We start from the raw sequence: 27,830 nt of genomic DNA on the forward strand, positions 1-27,830 counted from the left end.
CTCACTGACAGCCTTCCAGATTTTTTTTGTATTTTTTCTCTCCCCTTCCCCTTCCTCTCTTCCACTTTCTAGCAAAATAAATAAATAATGCTAAAAAAAAAAAAAGAAAGAAAGAAAGAAAAAAGCTCATCTCTGCGCGCCAAAAATACTCTGCTGGAACAAAGGCAGGATGTTACTGTTTGTGCAAACTTGTCATTAGTTCTCTTCAGCAAACTTTTCCCTTGACGGGTTCGCTTTTTTATATTATCATCTCTCTCTCTCTCTCTCTCTCTCTCTCTCTCTCTCTCTCTCTCTCTCTCTCTCTCTCTCTCTCTCGCTCTCTCTCTCTCTCGCTCTCCCCCTCCCTCAATTTCCTCGAGCAAAATCAAAAAGCTAAATGTGGCGTTTGTTTCACTCGGCCAACAGGGAATAGCTAATTATGAGGCAACGCGGGAGGACGTGCGCTCTGTCTTTCTGATGTTGCTTCTCGTTTATTTAACACACGCGCGCCTCGTATCCACGTGTCATCTTCCGTGACGTCTCCCCCCCTGTACCCCCCATTCCTCCCCCCGCCCCCCCATCCATCCTCCCTTGGCACGTGCCCGGCGGAAGGAGGATGTTTAAAAAGCGTCGGCGGGACCGAGTGGAGCGCTCTCAAGGCGTGTAATAGTAATTAGGTCTAATGATCATCCAGCATTAACTCCAACAAACCGGCTGCTGCTCAGACTCCGGACCCTGAGTGGCAGCCGCTGATTGGCTTCAAGTGGGCTTTTTTTTTTTGTTGTTTGTTTTTTTTTCTTGCCAGAGGGAGGTGGAATAAAATCAGATAAATGTGACGGAAAACACGGGGAGGAGGTCTGGGGATTTAAAAACAAGATAATTATCACGAAGGTAACGCTCCCCAGTTGAGGTCATGGAACAATTCATCTCAATAGTGCAATCCAAACACAAGGCGGCGGAAAATAGTCGATTATAAATGGACTTGCAAATAGAGAGAGGAGGGGGAATAACGGGCCTGCATTTTGAAAACATAATGGATTTTTACTCTGCTTAATAGTGCGACTGCAGCCTCGCACTGTCTTCTCACCCCCCCCCCCCCCCCTCACCCCCCTCCTACGGGGTGAAACAGTCTTTTAAGACGATTTCTGCTCTTCTGTTTCTGCTTTTCCCCGGGCATGGGGGGGGGGGGGGGGGGAGCAGCCGAGGCAACGTCAGTTTTTGCCGCCAGGAATGAAATTAAAACCAAACCGAACAAAAAACAGGCTTCTTTTTAAACTACAGTGTGCATTCGTTAGTCAGTTTTTTGTTTTTGTTTTTTTTTTTTTGGCATTTCACAAATTTTGCCAGTTTTTGCCTTTCACTGTAACAAAATTGTTGCACAGACACTCCAGCTTGTAGTGCCTTTCATCGCTCTGAGAGTTTTCCAGCGCTTCCAGGTGCAGTTTTGTTTTGTTTTGTTTTTTTGTTTTTTTTAAAGGTCTCATATGCTGCAAAAAGTGCACTTCACCAGTGTTTCTAACAATATCCGTCCCTGTCCTGTCTGTGAACCCCCCTGGTTGGAGGAAAAAAGCCATCATTCTTGCTTTAAATTTTTTTTAAAAAGTGTAAAAGTGTGTGGCCAAAAAAAAAAAAACACAGTCTGCCCTTTGTGACATCACAAAGGGTTGCATTTCCCACCAAACGTGAAAGCATCAGGCTACGGTCGGTTAAAAATGCTACAAAAAAAGTTTAGCATCAGTTTCATCAGGAAGCTGAAAGTGGGCAGCGGAGCAGCTTTCTTCTCCTCATGTTGAACGTACCTCCTCACCATTCTCCCCCTCTGCTCTGCCCCAGATCATCCTGATGGGAACGCCCATCCTCAGGGAGGAGAACGTCCTGCGCTCCAGCAACGTGGCCACGTTCCAGGGCCACCCCTGCGCCCAGGAGCCGTGCCACAACGGCGGCCGCTGCAACCCGCAGCTTGACATGTACGAGTGCGTCTGCCTCAGCGGCTTCTCGGGCGGCCACTGCCAGAACAGTGAGTATCTTTGCGAAAAATTAACAAAAAAAAACAAAAAAACAACACGTTGTACAGTTTTGACTCTGTGAGTGAAGGCAGAAGCATGATTTTTGGCATCCAGTAAAGTGCAGCGTGAGTGGGCTGAATGAAGCATCGCTGCGTGTTTTTGGATGATTAACTACTACTGCTAATAGAGATACTATTGCAGCTACTGCTATTACTATTGATACTACTGCTGCTACTGCTAATACTGCTGCTGCTTCTGCTGCTACTGCTAATACTACTGCTGCTACTACTAATACTACTGCTGCTTCTGCTAATACTACTGATACTACTGCTGCTACTGCTAATACTACTGCTGCTTCTGCTGCTACTGCTAATACTACTGCTGCTACTACTAATACTACTGATGCTACTGCTAAGACTACTGCTGCTTCTGCTAATACTACCGATACCACTGCTGCTATTGCTACTACTGATACTACTGCTGCTACTACTGATACCACCACTGCTATGGCTAATACTACTGCAGCTACTGCTACTACTAACACTACTGATACTGCAGCTGCTACTGCTGCTACTGCTACTACTACAGCTACTTCTACTGCTCATCCTCCCGCTGCTAGATGCTAATACTGCTGATAATTCTACAGCTAATGCTACTACTGCTACTGCTACTACTGCAGCTACTTCTACTCTACTGCCCCTCCTCCTGATGCCACTGCTACTGATACTACTGCTAATACTACTACTGATCCAACTACTGCTCCTGCTCCTGCTACTTGCAGTGCAGCGCAGCGTCTGCCCTCTCTGTCCGCCGCGTGCCGTTTCCCGGACGGAGGCGAGCCCAGAGTCAGGAAACTGATCCTGCTGAATATTCATGCGCCTCCGCTCCTTTCAAGAGTTGCACGTCCCTTTCGTCATCCCGCCGCCGCTGCTCTGGCGCCGATCTGCCTGCGCTCGCTCCCTCGCCATTAACCTTGCGTGCGCGTCCCGCCCCGCCGTCCCTTTCACGTTAATTAAATAGGAAAAGAAAAAGAAAAAATTACAACGCGCCCTCCCATGCCCCTGCTCCATCCGCCCGCAGCTCCCATCACCAAAATACCCCTCCGTCTGATTGGTCGCTGTAATGACATCCTCTGAATCACCCCCACCCCCCACCCCACCTCTCTCTTTTCTCCCCCTTCAGCCATTTACGAGAAGTCTGCCGGAGAGACCGAGGCCATCGCCTTTGACGGGCGGACGTTCATCGAGTACCACAACGCCGTCACAAAGAGGTAAGGGAGAGGACAAGGATAACGTCCTCGTCCGTTAAGCCCCACCCACCACCACTCCACCACCTCCTCCTCCTCCTCCTCCACTATAGCGGCTATTAGCCTAATAGCCCTCCTTCGCCTGCCCTCCACCTCCTCCTCGGCGGGGCGGGATGACACTGCAGATAAGATGATATCGGTGGCGGGAGCCTCCAGGTCCGGACTCATCGTGCCACGTGCACGGCTCATCGTCCCGCCCGCCTCCCTCCCATTTGACGTGATTTCTCTAATTAGCGGCTAACGACCACAGCAGCCCCCCCACCCCCCCCGAAGGGTGCCGCTCAGCCTGGCCACGACGCTCAGCGGCTCAGCCGTTGAAACTTTTTTAATCCTTTTTGAATCCCCCTTCTTCTTCTGGTTTTTTTTTTTTTCACTTTTTTGTGACACCTCTCCAAGCAAAAAAAGGGATAAAAAACAAAAAAACTGGCATCCGAAGACAAGTAGTCATTCCAGCCTTTGAAAAGGAGAAGCGCTGATGAAAGCGTGAGGCGTTTCATGTTGCGGGCGCTTTTTCAAAAAGAAGGAGAGGAGAAGAATGAGAGGAATCTCTTCCCTTTAGGCAGACGATCTGACGTCTCAGTCTTTTTTTTTTTCTTTTTTTTTTTCCCCTTCCATCTATGAGGCTGCCGAGAGCCCGTCTGCAGGTTGGCACGTGCAAAAAAATGAAAGGAAAATGTTTACGTGGCGAACCTGAAAAGACTTCAAGTGCACGTCGGCATATCGGCGTCTCGCAGCTCCTCACGTTAAAACACTTGGACGTGTGAAAAGCGGTGCCACTCTGCTGCAGCCGCCTGCAGGACTCTGATCTTTGTGTACATACGTGAGCTTATGTGTGTGCGTCTCTCTGTTTCTGTGTGTGTGTGTGTGTGTGTGTGTGTGTGTGCGCGCGCGTCCCTCAGGTCTGAAGTGTTGTTCTTGTGTGACGTTTGTCCTTCAGTCTGTGTCCACTCGTGTCTTGTCTCACGCCTTCTGTCTCTTCACTGTCTTTCCCTTCTCCCGCTCAAGCCAACTGACCAATGAGATCCCAGAGTAAGTAGTCGCTGTGACGCCCCCAAGAACTAACAACAAATCCACCAATCCCAACTCTCGAGAAAGAGAACTTTTATTTGGTAGCTAACCTCAAAGAAGATTTTTTTTTTTTTTTTTGTCACCAGTCCCACTCAGGGGAATCATCCCGAGGCCTCGCTTTACGTTCAGGTTTCATCGTTATGATTTCATTTTAATGAAGTTCATTTTTTTAATGAGCATTTTTATAAAAAATCCCATAAGATCATTTCCTTTTTTTTTTACCTTCAGCACAAAGGGGAGCATGAATATGTGCATGGAAAGCAGAAAATTAATTCCAGTGCCAAGATTGTTTCGAAAAATTAAAGGTCCCATATTACGCAAAATTCACTTTAGCAAAGTTGAGCAGCATCCTAATCAAGTCACTGAGTCCTCCGAAGAAAAGGGGGAAAGTTTGACTGGCAGCGCTTCTCAGGATGTGTCTGCAGCTCTGGAAATGACCTCTTTGTGATGTCACGAAGGGCACTGACCGCCTTCCCCAGCTTAAGGACCACACCAGGGCCAGGTGTTGGCTCTGCCCACTGAAACCATCTTGTTTTTGTCCCAAAGACAAAGCGAACGTTTCTTTAGCGGCAAGCCAAAACCCCGGGAGGGCTGCAAACAGAGGGCTCAATATTAATGTGGTTTCTCTATTGTTAATTGGATGAAAAATAAAACCAACCACAATTGAGTGTAATATTGGACCTTTAATGCATGGAACTAACTTGTTCGTTAACCAGACGACCTGCTTTAGGACTCGCTGACTCGTTAGTGAACCAGACGACCTGCCGTATGATTCGCTGAGTCGTTCGTTAACCAGACGACCTGCCGTATGATTCGCTGAGTCGTTCGTTAACCAGACGACCTGCCGTATGATTCATTGACTCGTCCGTTAACCAGACGACCTGCCGTAGGATCCGCTCGCTCGTTTGTCAAGCAAGTGAATCCTGCCGTAGGATTCGCTGAGTCGTCCGTTAACCAGACGACCTGCCGTATGATTCACTGGCTCATTCGAGAATCAGACGACCTGCCGGATGATTCACTGACTCGTTCGTTAACCAGACGACCTGCCGTATGATTCACTGACTCGCTCGTTCACCAGACGACCTGCCGGATGATTCACTGACTCGCTCGTTCACCAGACGACCTGCCGTGGGATTCGCTGACTCGTTCGCCAAGCAGACGACCGTCCATGTGGTGTGATTCATGCTGCGTGCCGCTAGAAGTGAATGAGAAGTGCAGGGAGTCGGTTTCTGCAGAGACCCGTTAACCCAGTTTCCAGTTGAGCTCCTGCCTGGGAAAAGCCCGGGTCATGGCTCCAGTTATTAGGGTTTCTTCTTTTCCTTTCTTTTTTCTTCCCCTCTTGCTCATTAGCTCGGTAAGTAACCTCTTTAAAAACATAGAAAGAGAAATCCCACAAAGCGGCGAGGCGGAATTTCAGCTCAAATTAAATCCGAATGGATTCAGCCGAGAGTTCCAATCCATCCGCGCCGCCGCTCCTGTCACACCCCCCCCCCCCCCCCCCCCCTCTCGCCAGAAATATCCAGCCGTAATTGTGAATAATTGCGGAGTCGGCCGCGCCGAGGAGGCGGTGACATGTTAATCACTGATTTGTCTCCCTTTTGTGGATCAGTCGGCCCCACCGAGGCCTCTGGGCCGAGCGCCGCCGCCGCCGCCGCCGCCGGCATCAATCTCACTTAGCTGGAGAGGACAGTGGCCCCTTGGAGTCTCGCCGAGCTCCCGACCGTTCAAAAAAATAATAATATTAATAATGCTTACTTTTCCTGAGAGGCCGTTGAGAGGCAGGTGTGGCTACAGTCTCACCTTGGGGTGAATGTGTGAGTCACGCTCGGCCGCGGCCCTCCTCTCCCCCCTGCCCCCCGAGCGCCGCTATTTCAGCCGCGCATCATATCAGGCCGACGCCTCCCGACTCTCCGCCTGCAGCTTGACCCCCTTTTTTTGACGATTGCCCAATTTTTCTCACTCACTGCCTCCAGCTCGAGACGGAAGATAATTGCCTCGGCGCCGCGGCGCCCAGGACGGCATCAATATAAAAGGAGCCGCTCGATAATTGGACGCTGACTTAAAGTGTGTGTGTGTGTGTGTGTGTGTGTGTATGTGAGTGCGAGTGCGTTGATTGCAGCGTGGACTGTGAGAACGAGCAGCCGTAAAGCTCGCGTTAAAAGGATCGTTCACCAAAAATTGGGACTCCACCCATGTTTTAGTCTAATGGATGTCGGTGAGGGAGGCACAGAGGCATTTGCCAATACAGTCGATGGCCATTATTTAAACAGGGAAAGAGGTGACCCACGGTAATTGCAAATGCTAAAATTGTTTAAGTGGTTTAGTTTTCAGTAATAGATAAACAGGAAACAACAATTTTAAAAAAAAAAGTTTTGAGATTTAGAACGAGCCAGTTGCATTCAGGGTCAAACGGGAAAAATGTGAAAAATAAGTGCATTTTTATTTTGAAAGATGCTTTTAAAAGAACAGAACATGCCATATTTTCAAAAGGTGATTTGGTGCCAGTAAACAAGGTTATGTAAGGTGCAGTCAGGTCACAGGATGGCGTTAAGTGGTTACAGGAGGAAACAGCGGTGATGTTGCAGGCGATGTGTAGAGTGTATCTCAAGGATGACCGTCGTTCAAAGCTGAGTTTATTCCGCAAGAACTATTTTATTAGCTCTGAATTTGGGGGAGTTTCCAATAAAATTTAGTGAATTATTCCTTTAAAGAATCTTCTCGCGTCTTTTTTTTTTTTTTTTTTTTTTTTTGCTTCGTTGGCCTTTCGGACTCGGATCCCAGGAGGCGATCTTGTCGGTCGGCTGTGATCACAGCTGAGCCCCCCTCTCCCTCCCCCTCCCCCCAGTGTGATCACACAACAAGCCTTGTCATCGACCGCCCGCCCGGTCGATACTTGTAACTTTGTGCTTTCGGGAGGCCGCGCCTCCTCCGCGAGACGTCGACTTCCTGTCTCTCCTTCTTCCCTCCTGGCCTGTTGCGCTCACACTGCATGCCTTCCTCCCCCTCCTCCTCCCCCCACCCCCCCTTCCCCCTTGCTCTCTTAAGTCCCGAGTCTCTGGAGAACCCATCCGACCAGAGGTGAGTCAAAGCTTCCAGACTCCTCCTCATCCTCTCTCCACACCGGCCCCTCCCCCACTAACCCATCATCACCCTAAACCCCCCACCCCCCACCCCCGGCGGCACCGAGCGTGAATCTCAAAGAGCCTTTTTGCCGACGCAGCAATTAATCCCGGCCTTCGACCCGGCAGGAAGGAGCCGCGGCTTCCCATCTTGCTCTGCTCTCGATTAATCTGACCGCTACTGCCACCTGGAGACGAAGCGGAGGACGGCACTCCCCCCCCCCCCATCTCCCCACCTCTGGAGGGATTTGAATACATATATGACGGGGAGATAGAAATCTTTCCATTTACAAAAGAGGAAAGAAAAAAAGCTCCAGTGACACTCCAGAAATCTACAAAGTCGGGGGTGTATGGGAGATTTTGAACGTCGGCGCCCGCCGTTGTTTTATTCATGATATGTTGGGCTCTTTTAATAACCTTGACCTTATCGCTGACAAGCCGCCCCGCAGGAGATTTATTGGGGCCTGTAAGCTCTTTGAGGGTTTGCCAGGAGAGGGCTCACTGAGCTGTGTTTGTGTTGGTTGTTGGTTTTTTTCCCCCCTCTCTGATAGCGATGCTACTAAATTATACCCATTTTTTTTATATTTTTTTTTTAACTGTTTACCTCAGCGGGTTGAGTTCATCAGGAGTGTGGAGGTCAGAAAAAATCCAGCCATGGCATTTCTTTTTTTTTTTTTTATATCTATATATATATATAGGAAGGGGGGGCCAAAAAAAAAAAATCAGGGGAATTTTTCCTGTCTGGCAAGTGAAACGAACATCATCTCAGCAGCTCAGGATACCAGCGATGGTCATATTTAAAGGTCCCCTATTCTATTAAGATTCACATTTTGAAGTGAGCTGCCGCCAGAGTGGAGAGCGGTCTGCCCTTTACTTCTCCGCTAACATGGTTTTCTTGATTGATCGATATCTTTATTTCAATCATGTAAATAATAACTTAAAAAACAGATAAGAAAATAAATTAAAAAGTTTACATCAAGAAATCAAAACCAACAAAATAGTGTCTGCACCTGCAAATTCATAAGTAATTTTAATACATTAATATATATATATATATATATACATATACATACAGTATACTAATATACATACTTATATATGGTGAAAACCAACCCTTTGTGATGTCACAAAAAGACCTGCCATGCCATTCCAGCCTTGCTTTTTTCCCCTCCCTCCGAACATATGGAACGTCCAACAAAGCATCAGCCTCAGTGTTTTAGGAGAAGGCTGTGAACACCGGGTTAAATATGCTGAGTGTTTATGAATTAGTCATGCAAAGCTGCTCCATTCTACAGTCTGGGCTTTAAAATGAGGATCAGAAAAGGGGCCTTTAATATATTTGCCTCTGATAATCTTTTCAAAGTGTATTTTTTTTAGAGATACTCAGTAAAGAGAAGTTGCCCCCCTCCCCGACCCTCACCCACTCACTCCCATGAGCCTCTCTGCCTGCTGCGCTCCCTCCCTTTGTCTTGTCGCCTGTCTTGTCTCGTCTTCTTCGTCCACATCCCCCGTGTCTGTTGTCGTCGTCGTCGTTGTGCCTCTGTGTGTGTGTGTGTGTGTGTGTGTGTTTGTGTTTTTATTTCTCCCTCCATCCATCGACGTCTCATCGGTCCTGTGTGTCGTCCGCGTCTTTGTCTTGTCTGTGTCGCCCGCTGAATTTGAAGAAGACGCCTTGGAAGACGGCGCCGACTGTTCTGCCACACGTGCAGACGACGCGGCAAACACACCTAACGCAGGGGGGAAAAAAAAAAAAGAGAGAAAAAAAACGAAGAGAAGTGCTTCGCCTTGGCCCGCCCTGCTGGCCTCTCTGGGAGATCAGAGGCACTTCAGAAGGGTGCAGGGTTGGATGTGTGGATGCGCTCCTACACGGCGCCTCCAAAGAGGTGGCTAGAAAAGTGGCCAAGTCTTCGCATCCAGCGATCTCCCCCCGCAGCGATGGCAGTCAAGAGGCTGGAGATCAAACAGCTGCAGCTCAAACACACACACGCTAATTTATACACACACACGCACGATACATGAAGCGCAGCAGAGGCGGCAGTTGTGCCTCGGTGGGATGGAGGAGCGCTAATGGCAACGCGTCCCCCCCCCTCCCTCTCCTCAACTCAGCCTGCATCCTTAAAGGTCCCGGATTGTGCAAGTTTCTCTGTGACGACGTTTCCAGCGATAATCTTCGTCTCCATCCTGTCGCCCAACTGCAGCAGATGTTACGCAACGTCTGACAGTTGACCTCTTGCTGAGCAATTCCTAAGCGTAAAGAACAGATCAAACCTCTGTGATGTCACAAAGGGCACCCATAAGTAATTGGGCCGAAAATCAGTCAGAAAAGTCTTCAGACAACTGGAAAGGTTTGGCTAGCTGTGTGTGTGCTAAAACACGATAGTTCTGGAAGCCAGCCTTTTGTGATGTCACAAAGGGCAACGACACTATGTATTGGCTCCACCCTCTTTACTCGTCGCTGTCCCCTTTCCAAACGTGATAGCACCAACAAAAGCATCAGTTTTAGCTAACACCCAGAAGGAAGGCTGTAAACAAAGTGCTAAAGATGATCTTTGGATCATTAATCTGGCAAAGCTTCTCCACTGGAGTCTCAGTTGCAAAATGATTAGAAATGTTTCTTCATATGGGGCCTTTAACAGCCAAAGCTGTTGACAGCTGCACCGTTTTCAAGGACACACTGACCTTTGCACCCTTTCGACGTCCCTTTGCACACCACTGTCACGCACCTCACAAGCTTCCACTCGGACGTGCGAGACACTTCAATCACTCCAAATGCTAACAGACCCCTTCTCCGTCCGTCATTCCCTCCCTAGCGAGAAAGCCCTGCTGGTCAACAAGTTCGAGCTGAGCATCCGGACGGAGGCGACGCAGGGCCTGGTGCTGTGGAGCGGCAAGGGTGTGGAGCGCTCCGACTACATCGCCCTGGCCGTGGTGGACGGCCGCGTGCAGATGACCTACGACCTGGGCTCCAAGCCGGTGGTGCTGCGCTCGTCGGTGCGCGTCGACACCAACCGCTGGATACGCATCAAGGCCAGCAGGTAGGGTGATTAGCGGCAGGTATGATGGGGCTCAGCAGCCGCCAGTCCAGAGGATTAGACTTAATCCACGGCCTGTTTGTGCTGCCGCGAACGTCCTGATCCCCTCGCATGAGTCCTCGGCTAACACGGTGATCCCCCCCCTCCCCTGCGCCGAGATTCGTCTCAGATTAACTTAGCTTTTATGCCTGGTCATGCATGAGCACGGAACATCGCGCATTCACTGAAGCCGCTCGGCAGACACGTCGCTGCTAAATGTTTGGAAAAAAAAAAAAAAAAAAAGTGTGTGTGTGGGGGGGGGGGGGGGGAACGCAATTTGACACGGCGGTAATAAATAAATGCGGCGCTATCTGGGCTGCCACAGCTTCTACACTATTTTATTAACTCATAGGCGTTCTGCATTTTCGCTCAGAGGCGCGCGTGTGCGTGCCTGCGCTGAAAGATTAACCTGTGAGAGGACATGGTGTTCGGCGTGCGATGCAATTTATGGCACCTTTTTAAATATTCACGGCGCTTCAAAGCATCTTTTACAAAGCGGGTCATAAAGTGCTCCGCTAAGAAGGCCTTTTTTTTTTTTTTTTCCTTTTTTTCTTTTTTCATGCCGAGCGATAAAGGGATGAACACAATCAGAGCCGAGCGGTAAAATTGAGAGTAGAAGGAAAATACTATTTAAGGAAATTCACATGCTATCAAGCACGAGCGAGAAGGAGAAATCTGGGTTGAATGACGATGGAATAGAATTTGTCCAGCATTGCTTTTTATACTTATACATACATATTGTATATATACGTATCCATTTTCCCCCCACTCTTTAATTAGTCATTTTTTAACCGCTAATTGGTAATTCCTCATTTTGCTGATTCTTTATTTCCTGCAGGCCAGGCTGATAATTGCGCACACTCTTGTTTACAGCTCCAGCATATATTAATTAATGAATTAGACTGAATACAATTGTTATAATGTACTTGCATGTGTTTTAATTTTTCCTACAACCAAACTAATTTCCCCTCGATGCTCAACAGCGTCATCGTGTGGAATAAGCAACAAACCTTCCGCAGCGTTCCGACACCTTATTTTCCATGATACAAATGAGATCAGCCACGTTTTTCCTCCACATTGCATTTCCATAACGATTAATAACAGCTGCAGACCAGCTAGCGCACGTTGTCCCTCGCTACCGTTGCAGTTTTACTGCCGCGGCGATTGCAAATGTGGACCGGAGATGGAAAAAGGGGAGAGAAAAAAAAAAAAAAAATAGCGGCGCATCACGGCTCTGTCACATTAATGGATTCCTTCATTAGGAGCAAATTAACTGGCTGAACTTTTGAAAACGACCCACTTAAGAGCCGACCACGTGCTCCCCTCCGCCTTTAATCGCCGCTGAGCGTTTGCCGTCGACGCGGCGATGAATGGAAGTGCGAGGGGGGATAATTAGATCGCTCTCGTGGCGAGGAGGACGAGGACGAGTGTAATCGATCTGCCCAGAAAACCTCCCTCAGCCGCTTCAGACGGGGATTTGGCCCCGCTCGCTCGCTCGCTCGCTCGGTGGCTTGGTGTGTCAGCCTCGGCTCGCTGGTGGCCTCCACCAGACGACATCATCTGGATGTCGCTGACACCGCCTGGCGCCTTTGATGACTCTCTTTCTCTCGGCAGGAGACTCACTTTAGCTCCTCCAAATTAGCCCCATCGTCGCAATCCTTAAGCGTGTGCTAATGTGCCGCGGCGGCGGCAGCGAGCTACCTATAATGGATGGTGCTCCTGCAACATCTGTCATGCAGCCCCCTTGTTACTCCACAACTCAGCCTGCAGCCTTAAAGGTTCCCAGATTGCACAAAATTCTCCGTCCTGCCAGTCAATTCCGCAAACGTTGCGTTAATCAGTCCACAAATTCCTCAGACGCTTCAAGGTTTGGCTAGCTGTGTGCGTGGCCTGGCAGCCAGCCTTTAGTGATGTCACAAGGGGCAACAACACCTTTCCTCAGATGAGTGGCAACGCCCCCCAGCCAGGGGTCGGCTCTACCCTATGACAGCGTCTTGTCGCTGTCTCCTTTTCAAACATGTGGACCAACAAAAGCCTCAATTTTAGCTGAAACCCATGAGGGAGGCTATAAACAGAGGGCTGGCCCCGGTTGGTCTCAGGTTCGGCTCACTGGTGGCCTCCACAAAATGACATGCTCTGGATTTCTTCGAGACGGCTTCGTGAAAATGCGCCTTCTTTTCGAAAGTCGTCCGTCTCCGTGTAAATGGGTCCTCAGACGTGCCTTTAATGACTCTCATCTTGGCAGGAAGCTCACTCTAGCGCCTCCAAATTAGCTCCATCGTCTCCATCCTTAAGTGTGTGCTAATGCGCGGCGGTGGCGAGCCACCTATAATGGACGGTGACCCTGCAACATCTGTCAGCTGGCAGACAGCCGCGCTCGGAGCATCGGGACCCCGCCGGTCCCGATGCTCGCTAATAAATGAAAGTGATATTTGCAGCCGTTGACCTGAGTCGCAGCGACCTTCACCTCCTCTCCTCCGCTCTCCTCTCGTCCTCAGAGCTCTTCGAGACGGATCTCTGCAGGTCGGCAACGAGGCACCTGTGACGGGGTCGTCGCCCCTGGCAGCCACGCAGCTGGACACGGACGGAGCTCTCTGGTTGGGTAGGTGTCCGAGCAACGTGCGGGGGGGGTGGGAGGGCAAAAAAGGAATTCTAGCTACATTCAAGTATATTTTTGTTTGTTTTTTAAAATTGTTTCCTTCGCCAAAGGAAACGTTCACACTGTGCGGCACACAAGTGAGGCAATAAAACCTTTTGAGAGCGACTGGGCCGATCAGGAGCCTGACAAAGAGAGAAGGCACCCGTTTGGGAAATGTCAGCGACGGCAACAACAGCGGCAGCAGCAGCGGCAACGGCGGCGATCGAGTTGTACAAAAGAAACGCAAGCGCAGACAAGAGAAATAGTTTTCTAAAATCTCTGTTGTCATCCAGCCGTCGAGTTTCTATCAGCGTTTCTCCTGCGGCCAGAGAGGCAGTGGGTCCAGCCCAGCTGTCCATCGCAGGGTTCTGCAGAGAGATACACAACCGTCCAGACTCAGAACACAAACACCACCAACAGCCGCCCTACTGGGTTCCCATACAGGCACAGAACCTGGAAGGAGCAGAATATTGCTTTTTTATATATTGTAATATTGTTTTTGAAGTCGCGCAGTCTGTTCCGCTCGGCCGCTTTCGCCACTGGACCTGTGCTGGTGCAGCTGCTGATCGCTACGCATCATGGATGTATTTTGAGAACTGGATACCGGACTGGCAATATAGCAGCGTGACGATTTCTTTCCCAGTGGCCACTTGAGGTACTGCAGCAAAAAAAGCCTGTGGGCCCAGAAAGCATTTTTCCCATAGAATGCAATACAAAACTAAACGCCTTTAAAACGGCTGACAGGGACGACTGTGACCTGAAATGCGATTCATAGCAAATCTTTCCATTGTAGATTTTTCAGTCGTTTTTCAGTCGTTTAAAAAAAATGATAAAGGCCAGAAAATCACCAGAAAAGAGTTTATTCCCAGCGTGACGTCACGACGTCGTACGTGCTGCTGTGTCTCAGCTCGTTCTGATTGGCTGCATCCTTTTGTGTCTGTAAGTGACGTCCTCCAGAATGGTTCTGATTGGCCAAGTAGATCATGTGAGTTACAGAGGCATGATGGGAAGTGACACTACTGCGCATGCTCTGTCGGCCCACTAATGCAGAAGTGAAAAACTTTTTCAGCGTTTGCGCTGGATGAGCAACCTCATTGAAACGACCGGGCCGCCACCTTGGACTCTGGCGGGCTGGTACGCATTGGCAGATGGTAACTGTCGCGAAGCACCTCCCACTTCAGTGGAAGAAGGAAAAAAAAGCATTTTCGCCTCAGAAGACGTCCAGTTTGAAAGAGTCACGCATCCACGACTCCCTCGCCAGCGTGACGCAGCAACACTTTCTCTTTCTTTCTCTTTGATCCTGGCCAGTAGCGGCCAGCTGCCGACGAAATGAGCGACGACCTCACCGGCAGTTCAGAGGACAAATTGTTGCAGGTTGCAGTTTAAGACTAAGGAATTCAAAATTAGACTCGAGAAATAAAGAATTTGGGATTGGTCGGGAGCTCAAATCAAGTCGCTTTCTTCTGCACCGCAGGGCGGCCGGCAGGTTTCTGCGTCGCGGAGGCGGGCGGCCGAACCCCGCGGCGGACTCTTCTTTAAGATGCCGTAGCTCCGAGGCGCGCGAGTCGGCGGGAGGGGGAGCGGCGGCGCGAGTGACATTTACGAGTGACGTCGGGGGGGGGCCAGCGGGGCGGCGGTGAGGGTGGTGGGGGGGAGGGGCGGCTCAGGTGCACAAACAAGAGGCGCAGCTTCAGAGCCGGGAACCCTGCAGCCAGAATGCTTAATAAACCTCACGCAGAGGCATCCAGAGCCCCTCCTCACCCCCTCCCTCCCTCCTCCCTCCTCCCGCCCTCCCCTCTCTCACTCTTTCAAATCCCTCCTTCGCTCTTCATCATTAATTCATCTGTAACTCGCATGAAATTAGCCCCGTCGATCCCTGATTTCGGAGGCGCAATCCGATTACAGCGGCGGGTCGCAGAGCGGGAGAGAGAGAGAGAAGGACGCAGGGACGGGCGAGCGAGAGGGGGAGGCACACGCGTGTTGCGGGCGGAGGAGACGGCAGGCGTTAAGACATCAAACGCGGCGAGAAGCGATCTCACGGAATTCTGAATGGAGACGTTTCCCCCGCTGATTTATTGAGCAAGGCACTGATGACTGCACTTTGGGCGCCAACCGGGGGAAGCAGAGAGAGAGAGAGGGAGAGGGAGAGAGAGAAAAAAAAAACACCATCAAAAGGGAAAAGTGATGAAGCTGCCACACACGCACACCAAATGGGCCATCGGATCTCCGAGGAGGGGGAGGAGGAGGGGTGGGCGGGAGGGGGGGAAGGTGGGGGGGCGGGGGAATTGAAGGACTTGATGAGACTTGGAAAAGTGAAATGGTAGAAAAAGTTGAAGCCTTGTGGGAAGTGCGAGGAGCAGGAGGGTTTTTCTTTGAAGTACAAATCCGCAAAAGTTAAGAAATGTCTTAATTTTAAATAATTTAAAAAAAACTGGGGCTGGAAATTTATATTCGATTCACAGGAGCTTAGAGATGCAATTTTTTTTAAATATGAAAAATATTGCTCCTATTTCTTTGCCTTTGCCGTTTGGTTGTTGCACTTTTGATTTCAAGACTGAGCTGTACGTGCAGCACCACAAATTACTCACAAAATTCGCAAAATCTCTGAAAACAGCATATTTAGCCCTCTGTTTACAGCATTCTGCCAAAAAAAAATGAACAAAAGTGAGGTTCCGTTGCAGCCTTCTGCATGTTTGGAAGTGGACAGAAACAAGGCAGAGCCAACACTGGGTCGCTAACCAGGGAGAAATGCATCAGCGCCCTTTGTGACATCACAAAGTTTCCGGACATGGTTGGAGGCTCTCCTTAACGCAGGTTTGTTCCGCAGCCCCAGCTAGCAGAAGTGGGTCAGCACCGCTCACGGGTTGTGAAGGAACACGCAGCACCATAAAGTAATTGGGATTTTTTTTTTTTTTTAAATAAACGAGAAGCCGTCTGAGCGCCGCACCAGAAATAATGAGGCCATTAGATATTCAGAATTTTACAGTCTGTCAACACCTTTCAGTTGGAGCTCGTCTCCCAACCACTTTACGCACTGTGTCGAATTAAAAGAAGCTTCTTCCCCGTCTGTCTTAACTTCCTCTGGCTGCTGTTGCAGACTCCTCACACTCCCTCCCTTTGATCATTTCTCCTTCAACGGGAAGAAGGAGGAAAAAAAAATTGTCAACGTGTCCTCAACTGACGTCACCGTGGAGAAAATGGAGGGGGGGTGGGGAGGGGAGTGTATATATCAAAGCTGTGGTCTGACAAAGACAAGAAGCGGCACTTAGTACCAGAAATACACTTCAGGTCCAAAATACTTCCCGCACCGCCGTTTGATGGCGGCGCCTAATTTGTCCTGAAATCTGCACCTTTTATCCCGGCGTGCGAGTCTCAGGCTCGGAACTTTGTGTATTTTAAACGCAGCACCTGTCATCTGAACCTTGCATCTGCAATGATGACGTTATCCGGACAACCAGTAGAAAGTAGCAGGAGCGGCCTTTTATACCTTGATGATTAAACAACTTAATGATATTTATATATATATGTATATATATATATATATATATATATGTATGTATGTATGTGTATATATATATATATATATATATATATATATATATATATATATATATATATATACATATATATATATATATACATATAATTCAGACCTTAGTCTCGAATCAATTGGACTGGTAATTGGCTACCGTAATGCAAAAGAGGATTAGATTATAAAATATTATAGGAAGGAGATTTTTATTTAAGTTTTCATTTCGAGTTTTAAGTTGAAATTTTGTGAATAAAGTCAGAATTTCTGTAATAAAGTCGATGTAAAAAAAGATCAAATTTCGTCAATAAAGTCGACGTTAAAAAAGACAAAAGTTTGTGAATAAATTAGAAATTTCATGAATATAGTTGACAGTTCAGTTCAGTTAATAGTAAACTGCCGAAAACAGGTGTATCCCACAAGGTTCACCCACAGTCATCGACATTTTGACTTACTTACTTCACGTTGACATTAATTGCATAATTTCAATTTCATTCACGAAATTAAGCTTTTTTATTCTCGAAATTTCGACTTTAATCTTGAAATTTCAACTTTATTCTCGATTTGGCCCTAATCCTCTTCCGTACCTTAAAGATGGTTTGCCTCTGTTGAACCTTCTTTCTTCATTGTTTTACTGTCTTTAACTAACATTCAAGACTGCGATGAACCTGGACGGCTCAGAACCTTGACAGACGTTTGAGGTCTTAGTTACATCATCTGTTCAGTCCGTACCCTCCATAGTGGACCGAAGAGGGAGGAGTTTACTGTCATTGAGTTCGGCTTCGTCTTTGAGGAAGTACTCAAGTTCAGGTTCATCTGACAATAGAAACAATGGCTCAACGTCACAACCTAACGCTGCTTTGGTTTGGGAAAGGAAAAATCGTAAATTAGCGGGGTTTTTTCTCCAAAAGTTGCTACGCGCTAACGCTAGGTGTTCCACCCCCATCCGAATTCTCACCTCTCTGTCTCCATCTCCCGCCAGGTGGCCTGGAGGAGCTGGCCGTGGCCCGTCGGTTGCCCAAGGCCTACAGCACCGGCTTCGTGGGCTGCGTCAAGGACGTGGTGGTGGACGGCGTGGAGCTCCACCTGGTGGAGGACGCCCTGAACAGCCCCCACATACTACAGTGCTCCGCCGCCAAATAACTCGGGAGGAGAGAGGAGGAAAAAAATCAGGGGAAGAACAGAGCGAAACGAGAAGACGAGAACCCCTCCCGCCCACTGCCTCCATAGCGCCCATGTCTCCTGCTGTAATTATTTTCTATTTTTGTATACTTTTCATCGCTTTTTATATGAAAAGAAAATTAATATGTCGTTCTGATTTTTTTGGGGTTTATATATGTTGTTCCTTTTTTTTTTTTACCTGCACCAATCACAGAACTTACTTTCCTTCCTTTTTTTTTCCTTCGCTCGACTCCCCCCCACTCCCCACGACACCCTTTTTTTTAAAATCATTTTTGCGTTCCAAAAGCAGGCGTCGGCAAAAAGAGATTTTATGCTCGCCAATTTTATCTTTTTTTTTTAAAAGAAAAAACGAAAAGTCAAGCCTGCTCCTTTTTCTTTTTTCTCTTTTTTTTTTGGTGCGTCGTCCCGCCGGTTACTTGAACAGTGGTGGACCTCGCCGACGACCTCTGGTTACTGCCTTGTCTTGGTGCCATATCTCTCGTCCACATTCCCCCCAAGCATGGCCTCCTCATCCGCACACACTGTAGACGCAACATTCCCCCACTCCCTGCCAGAGCCGCAACGCTTCTGCAGCCTCGGCCGCACCCCCGCTTCCGGAAAAACTCTCCGCCGACCTGCCCCCACCACCTTGGCACACCTGCGCCCCAACGGCCGAGCTCGCTGCTGCACAGTGAGAAAGTACACAGTCAAAGCAAAAACCATCGACTCCCATCCCTCAGCGCCGAAAAAGGAGGAATAGAAAAAAAAAAAAAATGTAAAAAGCTCTAGAAGAACTCTCGGCTGGATCTGAATCCCATCAGAGCCTTTAGTTTTGAAATATGACTCACTAACACTGCGACGCCATGGAGACGGAGAGAGAGACACATACACACACACACATACACACACACACACACGAGTGCGCTGCAAATTCCACAATGACTCGCATATCATTAGTCATAAGTCAAGACTTAAATCATAGACATGAATAGATGTTAAAAATATAGAGTATATAAATAATACCTGAGACTGTGAATATGTATGATGGGTTCTCCTGGGAGAATTGTGCTTCTTCTCATGTACTGTTGTGCGTTCTGTTTTACAATCAGCCGATGAACTAAAACCACTGACCACTATAAATGCATGCACTTCTGCAGTGTCTGTTGGTTTGAATCTGTTTTTTATTGTTTTCCTTTGAGAATTTTTTTTTTTAATTTCGTATTTGCTGTTTTGTCCAAAAGAAAAAACAAATAACACTTAATTAGACAATTGTCAAATTTAGGGGGGTTCTGCTTTTCTTTATATTTGTTTGTTTTGGGGGGTTGTTTTTATTTTTATTTTTTATTTTTCCAATAATTCTGTTTGTTTTTTTTCCTTCCACTGATGTAATTTCACAAACTAAAGAATTTTATATATTTGTTCATTCCCCTGTATTGTTTATTTGGACCTTTTTGTTTTTGTTTTACCTCTACCTTGTGAGCGGTTGGTTTTGCAGGACCTTGAACGGTGCTCAGTGATGGTGGGTTGGGGGGAGGGCGGAGGGGGGAGGGTGGAGGGGGGCCGGCAGTGAGGAGTTGTTACCACATATGACCTAAAGGAGGTGCTGAAAGCAAAGACTGAAGATGAAACGGACAGACGATGGCAGGATGCAGGAAGAGCTACGAGTCTGGATCGAGTCCCGTCCAGAAAACAGCCACCACGGGTAGAGGGGAGGAGGGGGAGAAAATAATCATGACAACAGTCATAATATTAATAACATTAACAACAATAAGATGGATGCAACGGCTGCGTCCGAGAGTTGCTTTTCTCTTCTTCTTTTTTTTCTGTGTATGCGATCGAGCGGCATTCCAGGAGGAGTCTTCACTCGGCTGTCGGGAGATGTTGTTGTGACCTTAAAGAAGCCATAACAGCATGAAAAACACAATGGGAGGTGGGGGGGGGGGGGGGAGATGCATAGTCCAGCAGTACTCGCATATTAACATAGCAACGCATGGGTTTGTATTACTGGTGCGATGGTGGGGGGCGGGGGGGGTGGAGAAAGAAAAAAGCTGTAAACTTTCAGTGAACTGATGCAAGGAGTCGTCTCTGCTGCTGCTGCTGCTGCTGCTGCTGCTGGCGACTGACTTAAAGACACTTGTGTTTCTTTTGATATGAGAACCTTGGCAATATTCTGAGACAAAAATCATGTTTGTTCGTGGTCGAGTGTACAAACGGTCTCCTTTTCCTCCGTTCCGAATGATGTTTTCCTCCTTAAATCACCCACGTGTTTTTTGTTTTGTACAGCCCTGCATTTTATTATTTTTTATTATTTTTTATTTTTTTCTCCTCCTGTTTTACCTCAGTGTAAATTTTAACCAATGTGTGCTCTGTGGAGGTTTATGTTTTTAGTACTATACACTGGAACCATGTCTGGATTGGTCTGTTTGCCCACACGATGATATACCTGCAGCTTTGGTACGAAGAGGAGGAGGACGACGAAGAGGGCTTGGCCTGGAGGTTTAACTGTGCTGTGTGTGAGCCTGGAGCATTCACACCCGACCAGGACGACCCTGCTATCCTGGGGAGAGAGAAAAAAAAATTCATTCACCGGACTCCTTTGACGAGACATTCCTGTATGTTTGGGTGGTTCCAACAAAGCCGCCGACCATTAAAATGAATAAATAACGGTTGTACTCCAAGATTTTGGGTGACACATTGCCTTTGCCAACACCAGTCAGCGACACCTCTCCTCATCTCTGCCGCCCCCCCACCATCACCCGCTAACGTCACCAAGTAACACATGTTAATACTGACCATTATCATAGCGATAACGCTCAGAGAGAAAAATCCCTCGCAGGGGCCTTTGCCAAAAGTCCCCCTTTGCTGATTTTATCGCCCTGGAAAGGAAAAAAAAAAAAAAAAGTTCTCCGCTCGCTCTTCTCTGTTCCTTATTTATGTCTCCACGTGGATTTTCCCCTGCAGCCCCCGTGTAAGCTGCTGTCTGGCAGCGTGGAACCTCCTCCGAGGGCAGTGCACCGAGTGACAGCGGCATGACCTGAACATTACTAACTTTATGACCTTTGTCTTGTGTTCCTACCACCATGAAAATGAAATAAAATAAAAAAAATTGTCAACCCAAACGGAGCCCAACCTTTTGTCGTCTGTCTTTTATACATGGCGCAATGGCGGGTGACAATGTTGTCATTTTGGGGAGATTTTTTTTTTTTCTTTTTGTTCAACGACTCTTCCCTTGTATTCACTGCTTGCTTTACATCCACGAAAGGTCTCTATAAAATTTGATTTCCTTGAAGGGTTCCCATGTCTATTTTTTTTTTTTTTTAGATTTTTGAATTTCCCGCTCAACAACCTTGTTTAATCATCCAGAAAACTCTTTCAAAAAGCTTGGATTTAACTTTCTGCCAATGCCGGTACTGTCTTAGACTTCCCAACTTGTTTGAATAGAACATGTGAAACCAGCATGTTTAGCCTTGTGTTTGCAACCCCCTGCTAAAACACTGGGGTTTTGGCCTCCTGCTACTCTGACGGATTGCTGGGCCTCGCACATATTTGGAAGACCAGTTTTTTGCCCTTTGTGACATCACCAGGGGGTCAGTCTACAGATTGCTTAGAGGAATCATTTTCCATTTTAAAGCAAAACTTGCTAGTTCTTCCAGTAATTCATTGCTAGACATGTGCTGTTTTTAAATAGTTTGTGTTTGATTGTTGGATCATTCAGGCTATAACCGCATCGTCCCAGTGCGGGTTCACTTCCTTTCCCACTGCTTTCACTTTTCATGGTGCCCTTTAAGATGCAGGGCCAAGTAGTGTGACCTAATTCGGTGCCACTGTCACTGAGTTTGTGATCACCCGAGCTGTAAATAACTACACATTTCTACAACCATGCACGCTGCCTGGTTGAAAACTCCTTTAAATGTGCTGTTTATCATGGTCCAACACTGCAGAGCTTTTCCAGGTGTGTCGTCCCGGTGATGCACTAATGTGCTCATTCTGTGGTTTAATGAAACGGCGTAATGAAGGAGAGGAGGGACAACCTCGGGTTATTTTTTAATACATTATTAAAGTTCACTTCTGTTGAAATTCCATTACATAATCTACTGGGAAAGTGTGCACATCTCATGAATCATAAATGAGTGTCAGCCCGCTGTTTCTTTTTTAAGCTTCCCAGCCCCGTCCTATCACTGGAGCAATCAGCAGTCACTACTCCAGTCTGCAGCCAGCGCTAATCAGAGGCGTCCACGATGCAAACATCCAAAACAATCTGTGCATCTCAAAATAAAAAGACACATTTCAAACAATCGACACATCAATAAGCAGAATCTCTGTATGGAATGATTTGTTTTTCTGCTTTTATGATTCTCACCACCCAACTGAATTCCACGCTAATTGAAAGCCTGGAATTCAAGCTTCATACATCATTCACTACACCCCCCGATCAGTCTTGAGTGTTTTCATTATGCCTGTGGTTTTTAATGGGATGGATTTATTCCCTGCTAATGACTGAGAAGGACACAGCATCTTGTGTTGCGTTAATTAAAACTATAAAATGGCGCAGATGAAATGGTTTCACTCACTGCTGGATCTCTCCGGGGAGAGATCAGTTGAAGTTAATGTGTGTAAGTAGTCTGATTAAAGGGGTTTTCCAGGAATTAGAATTCCAAACGTGGCATGGGATCCATATTTAGAAGCCAGTTGATGAAACAGATGATCACAGCCTCAGTGACACCCAGGGGAGACAAATGGCCTCGGATGTTCCAGGACAAAGTTTTTTGGTTTTTTTTCCTCTTTTGCATGCAGTTTGCATAAAAATACGCAGACGCACATTCTTGTTCCTCACACACTGATGTGGCGGCTGATTTTTGGGAAGCTGGTGCGCCAAGTTCGGCGATAACCTCGCAAAACACGAGGGTGGTTAAGCTTTCACTTTGAGAATCTCGCCTATCCATCATACCAGGCTCAAACACAAAGTCTTTTGAAATGGTCTTAGTGTTACGTATCCAGTCAGCCACTTCACAGCGGTTGCAAGTACACAAAGAGGAAAAGCCCAGAGGAAGACGAATTAGAAATAATGGAAGCAACTGAAAGCTCAGCTGCTGCTAACGAGATTATTGCTGATACCGGAGTAACGGCTGTTCTATCAGAATGGCACTCACAGCGTTACTTCCATCTGGCTTTGGCAAGAGTTCAGTCAGGGTGTGAGGTGCACCAGGACTCAGTGTCAGGTAGTAATATGGTCATCATATAAAGTCAGTCCTAGTATTTGCCAAATTGCAGCTATCTGGCCCACCAAAAAAATCTGCTTGAATGCAGTTATGAGAAGATTTTCTCTTGCTCTTCCCACTGCAACCACATAGAAAGTGATTGTAGAGGAGAACCAAAAGACTTTGTGAGAGAAATCAGAAGGACTTTTTGCTCAATCTTGTGAGGTTCTCAGAAATGGCCAAAATATGAGAGAGTGCACGGGACCGCCGTACTCGTGATGCAAGCACACATTCAGACCTGTGTGCAAAAGATCCTCTCCCATGCGCATTGATGATGGGGCTTTACTTAGAAAAGTGATTTCTAAGAATGTTTGCTAAAAGAAGTTGGATAACTATTCCCCTGGGGGGTGTCCGGGGGGGGGGCTCACTGCTGCCACCCTTCATTTCACCCCTTTTTGGTTAAATAAAGTTCTTCCCTCACAGCTTTAGTGTCCACATGTCTGCGGGGCTCCAGCTGTCCAGCTGCATCACCCTCAATATAAGTCCTCTTTGTTTCCCTTTTCCACATTTTTTTCTCCCCGCAATGGTTGGACGGAACAGATTTGCAAGTCTCAAGGCGAAAGAGGGGTCAGAGGTCGCAGGCCTATAGAACCAGTCACCTCATGGTGGATGGGACATCCTGGTCTCCAATCCCTCAGGGTGGGAAACGAGGCTTTGTCCTGCTCAGTCTTTGTGTCCCTCCTAGACTCAACAGGACATGAGTTGGCACAGTGATAAAAAGCTGTTTAAGTCCAGGAAGCTCATCGTACCTTCTGATCTCGGCCCGTAGTGTGCTGCCATACTTGGTTTTTATTCCCTTTATCTCTCACCAGTTCATAAAAAAGGGACAATTACTGTAAAGACATCACTGAGACATCTTTTAAATTGGACAGGCATGTTTTTATTCTTCAGTCATTATTTCTTTTCATTTTTAATATTGGTTTAACCTAACCTAGCTCACCAGTTAGATCTGGTGAGGAACCCAGATAGAGTAATTGGATAAATCACTTGTCTGTCATATGAATCACATTCAGACAGACAACGAGTTTTTTTTTTATTATCAATTTTTTTAAGCAGCGGAGCCAGATAACGGCTTCAAGGCTTCCTGTTACTGCATGAGGCGATACTGCAACGTGCCAAACAGTAAAATTATATTCAAACTCTTGCAAAGTCAGACACCAGTAAAGAAAGAAAATCCACCCAGGTAAACTTTTAAAGATCTTAGTGATCTATTAAATGTAAAAAAAGAAAAGAAAAATTCCACCCTTTTCTAATTTAGCAACCACCACGGCAGCATTCATGCTAATCTCTTTAGCTAGGCGTGCAGTTCACTTCCTGTTTTTGTCCTCTTTGTCTTCTTGGGTAGCTTACAGCAGTTGGTTCCTGGTTTTGTCCAAACTAAGAGGAAGCTGATTGGTAGTAACAGCATCCTACAACAGAGTAGAAATGCTCGCTGTTGGAGGTTGGCAAGGATAAGGAAAATTTCACAGAATCGAGCAGCCAGTAAAATTTAATAAATGTGTAAAATATCTTGTTTTTTCTGATAACCAGTTTGAATGATTAATACACTTGTCTGGACATTATTTTTGAGTGAAAAAAAAAATCAACGTTGTGATTATTTAACCTTTGTACTGTTGATGACACTCCACCATGCAGTCTGAAAAAGCTTCAGTGCTAATTGCCATGTTTTCAAGTTTCTACGTATTGCATCAATCCCACTCAGCATTCAGTGCCTAATGTGCACTCAGTGTTCCAATATCCAGCTACCTCCCACCCTCTTCATCAATTTCCACAACCTATCGATCAGTGAGTAATGTCCTCCCATTGTGCGACGAGATCATTTTAACTGCTCACCAGAGCCAAACAATAAAGCTCTTGTTCTGAGCCGCTCTTCCAGCCCCGAGCACATTGCACTTGGCAGAGGAAGAACACATCCACTGCAACAAGAGGAACTCCACAGAGAGAAGACACGGCCTCTCCATCATTCCGCTGTTTTGTCTGTGGGCCGCACCAGCGCACCGGGGTCAACACAGTGGAAAAGCAAATCCATAGATGTGCAGCCTGTGTGCTCACAGACAATTGCATAAGCACATCCATCCCCCAGTAGATTAACCTCTACTGATAACCATGAAGCAGTGACGTCAATGCTGCTTTGCTTCTCTTAACTCTTCCTCCCATCCAGCAGCATCTTCCACTGCTGAGAGAATTCATCATCATCATCATCGTCATCGTTGTGTCAGGGGGGAATGGATTTGACCTACTACTGCAGGAGAAAACACATTTAAAAAAATGTAGAAGTTTATTACTATATGATTTAATAACAACATCATTGTTTGAATTAATGAACGGATGAAACTAATACATTTCAATTACAAGTGAATTGTTTACGTAAACAAATAGGAATTTATTGGAGTTGGGTTAATTTAACACTGAGTAACAAGTTTCAAGTTCTGCAGCCTTAGCATGGCAATGGTATGACAACAGTGCCACTGATGTGGTGAGGATGTTAATCACTTTTGGGTTTTACCACCACAAACAGAGGAAATTGTAAATAAAAACGGGTAAAGTCACTCACTCACTGGATTTGCTAAGTTTGTTGGAGTTAATATACACCGGAAATGAACCGTATCATTGTATTCTGGTAATTTTTTTTGTTTACATATTTTGACACTTTGATACATACCTCAACAGAAGAAATTATGCGTCTATACTCCATGTACATCGTAATGTGATTATAATACATGACCAAACTGGATTAATTTGTGTTGAGAAACGCTGCCATTTGTTTAGCCGCCGACGGAGGGCGCTTTTGTTTTGAAGGCCACAACCGGAAACGGTGTCGGTCGTCCCGCACGGGCTCCGAGTGCAGGTTCAACAGATTTGTCAGTGTTTTACAGAGACTCCACGGGGGCACAAGAGGGACCGTTCGAGGACGCCTGACAGCTCCCACAGAGTGCTATGACATCTCGAAGGTAAAGTGAAGCATTCCCGAGTTGGTTTTTCGGCCCGTCTTTCGCTGTCGCCGCTTCCGGTGACGAGCGGTGACGGCCGGTCTCCTGTCGGGGCGACCTGTCGGAACTTGGGGTCCTGCGGGCAACGAGCCCGAAGTCAAGCCGCCGGGCAGCGAGATGAAAACAGGCGCTTTAACTTTTCTTCTTCTCACTTTGCTCCCGAAGCGAGCCGTTGACATTTATTTTTCGGCGTTTATTCACAGAGGCTCGACGTTGTGGTTTGGAGTTGTTTTAGCTGCTTTTTGCTTGAAGTGTGTGTCGCTAAAATAATGATGAACATGTTGAGGGAGAAAAGTCGAGATTTTTTGTTAGTGTTATCGAGTTTTGTTGTCAGCGTCGAAATCTGAGAGATTACCATTCACCACTTTCCCTTTTCCGAGCTGTGACTGTTCTCTGTTCTACTTTTAATACTTAGTTTTCACGTGTGTATTTTTTATTTATTTATTTATTTATTTATTTATTTATTTAAAATTTAATTTTAATACTTCACATTTTCGATAAAGTGCATTTTGAGGAAGTGTCTCCCCACGATTCTGCCTGGTTTGTCAGCTTCTGCTAGAGGCCCACAGGTCCTATATAGTGCGTGGAAAATATATCTTCTTACTAAACAAAACGTGTCACACCTTACCAAATAAATTTCTATAAGAATGAGTCATCCTTAACCCGAGAATTAAAAACCTCTACTTGGAGTAAAGTTTACTGCAATGTGTTTGCACCACAAGTTGTCATCTCTTCGGCGACTTATGTGTTTAAAAAAAAAAAAAAAAAAAAAAAAAAAAAAAATCAATTGTGCATACAATGAGTAACCAAGGCCTTAAAGCTATAACTAAAAATACACACTTGAAACTGTACAAAATGTGGGGGGGGGGGGGGGAAGTGGCCACTAAAGTCCCTGACACACTGATCAGCCTTTCCAAACAGGAATTAGGAGGCACAGCAGGAGAGTTTAAAGAGGCACGTGCCGTACAAGTTGTCTTGCATAGTGAAAAAATAAAATAAAATAATGAAACTGTCAAACACGTCAAACATTGGCACCCGCGCTCTGACTGTTTCATAACAGGTCCGAGCACACTTTTATTTTGAATGGCCGGCAACAGGTGCCTGCGCAAGGTGACATCTGCAAATGACGACTTCAGCAATTTTATGGCGTCTTGACCATCGCGACTGTTGTGGCCACCAGAAAACTGCGGAGTCGGCGAACAGGGAGTTTACAGTGGCTACAGCTCGCCTGCCGCCATGGAAAAACGCTGTTAACCGCTGTAGCCTTTGGGGTTTTCCGCGCATCCTGAGTGGCTTTGGTCGTTGGCTTTTTTTTTTTTTGTGTGCGCGCATGTATGAAGTGCTGATGAAGTGAAAACGCCAGTTCGCAGACTTGAGCATAATCCAACTTTACAAAACACAAAGGCAGCTATTTTTCTCCCATAACTGACCCGGGACTGTGAAAAAAAAAAAAAAAAAAATCTGGTTGCGTTGTTTCGATGAAATAGTTATTGTGTTACAATTGGAGACCAGTTTGGGTCGGCGGCCCATCAGAAAAAGTTTTGAAACAGAAAAGCTGCTGTCTGACGAGAAAAATCCTGTCAAAGTTGAACGTTTCTGGCATCGTAACACGCAGCTCTCTCACGACGGAGAACCAGTTGGTGCCTCACAGAATGTTGTGCTGTACAGATTCACTGCCTTGTTTGTTTGTGTGTCCAACTCAGTA

At 46.8% G+C, this 27,830-nt stretch overlaps 2 protein-coding genes across 4 annotated transcripts in view; both read left to right on the plus strand.

Moving 5' to 3' along the window:
* Positions 1-19,296, plus strand: part of agrn (agrin) — a 258,671-nt gene extending 239,375 nt beyond the window's left edge. The window contains exons 32-36 of the mRNA XM_076026536.1: positions 1,813-1,996; positions 3,168-3,255; positions 10,289-10,513; positions 13,048-13,151; positions 17,699-19,296. Coding sequence (XP_075882651.1) covers positions 1,813-1,996; positions 3,168-3,255; positions 10,289-10,513; positions 13,048-13,151; positions 17,699-17,859 — 762 coding nt within the window. The 3' untranslated portion in view covers positions 17,860-19,296. The remainder of the gene's footprint in view (positions 1-1,812; positions 1,997-3,167; positions 3,256-10,288; positions 10,514-13,047; positions 13,152-17,698) is intronic.
* Positions 19,297-25,935: 6,639 nt separating this feature from the next.
* The window catches only part of ptpn11b (protein tyrosine phosphatase non-receptor type 11b), a 53,543-nt gene continuing 51,648 nt past the window's right edge, over positions 25,936-27,830 (plus strand). For all 3 annotated transcript variants that reach the window (XM_076026539.1, XM_076026538.1, XM_076026542.1), the window contains exon 1: positions 25,936-26,086. In XM_076026539.1, coding sequence (XP_075882654.1) covers positions 26,073-26,086 — 14 coding nt within the window. In that variant the 5' untranslated portion in view covers positions 25,936-26,072. The remainder of the gene's footprint in view (positions 26,087-27,830) is intronic.

This window comes from Nelusetta ayraudi, unplaced genomic scaffold, assembly GCF_046127955.1.
Source record: "Nelusetta ayraudi isolate G7.1 ecotype Tasmania unplaced genomic scaffold, CSIRO-AGI_Nayr_v1 ptg000019l, whole genome shotgun sequence".
Classification (NCBI taxonomy): domain Eukaryota; kingdom Metazoa; phylum Chordata; class Actinopteri; order Tetraodontiformes; family Monacanthidae; genus Nelusetta; species Nelusetta ayraudi.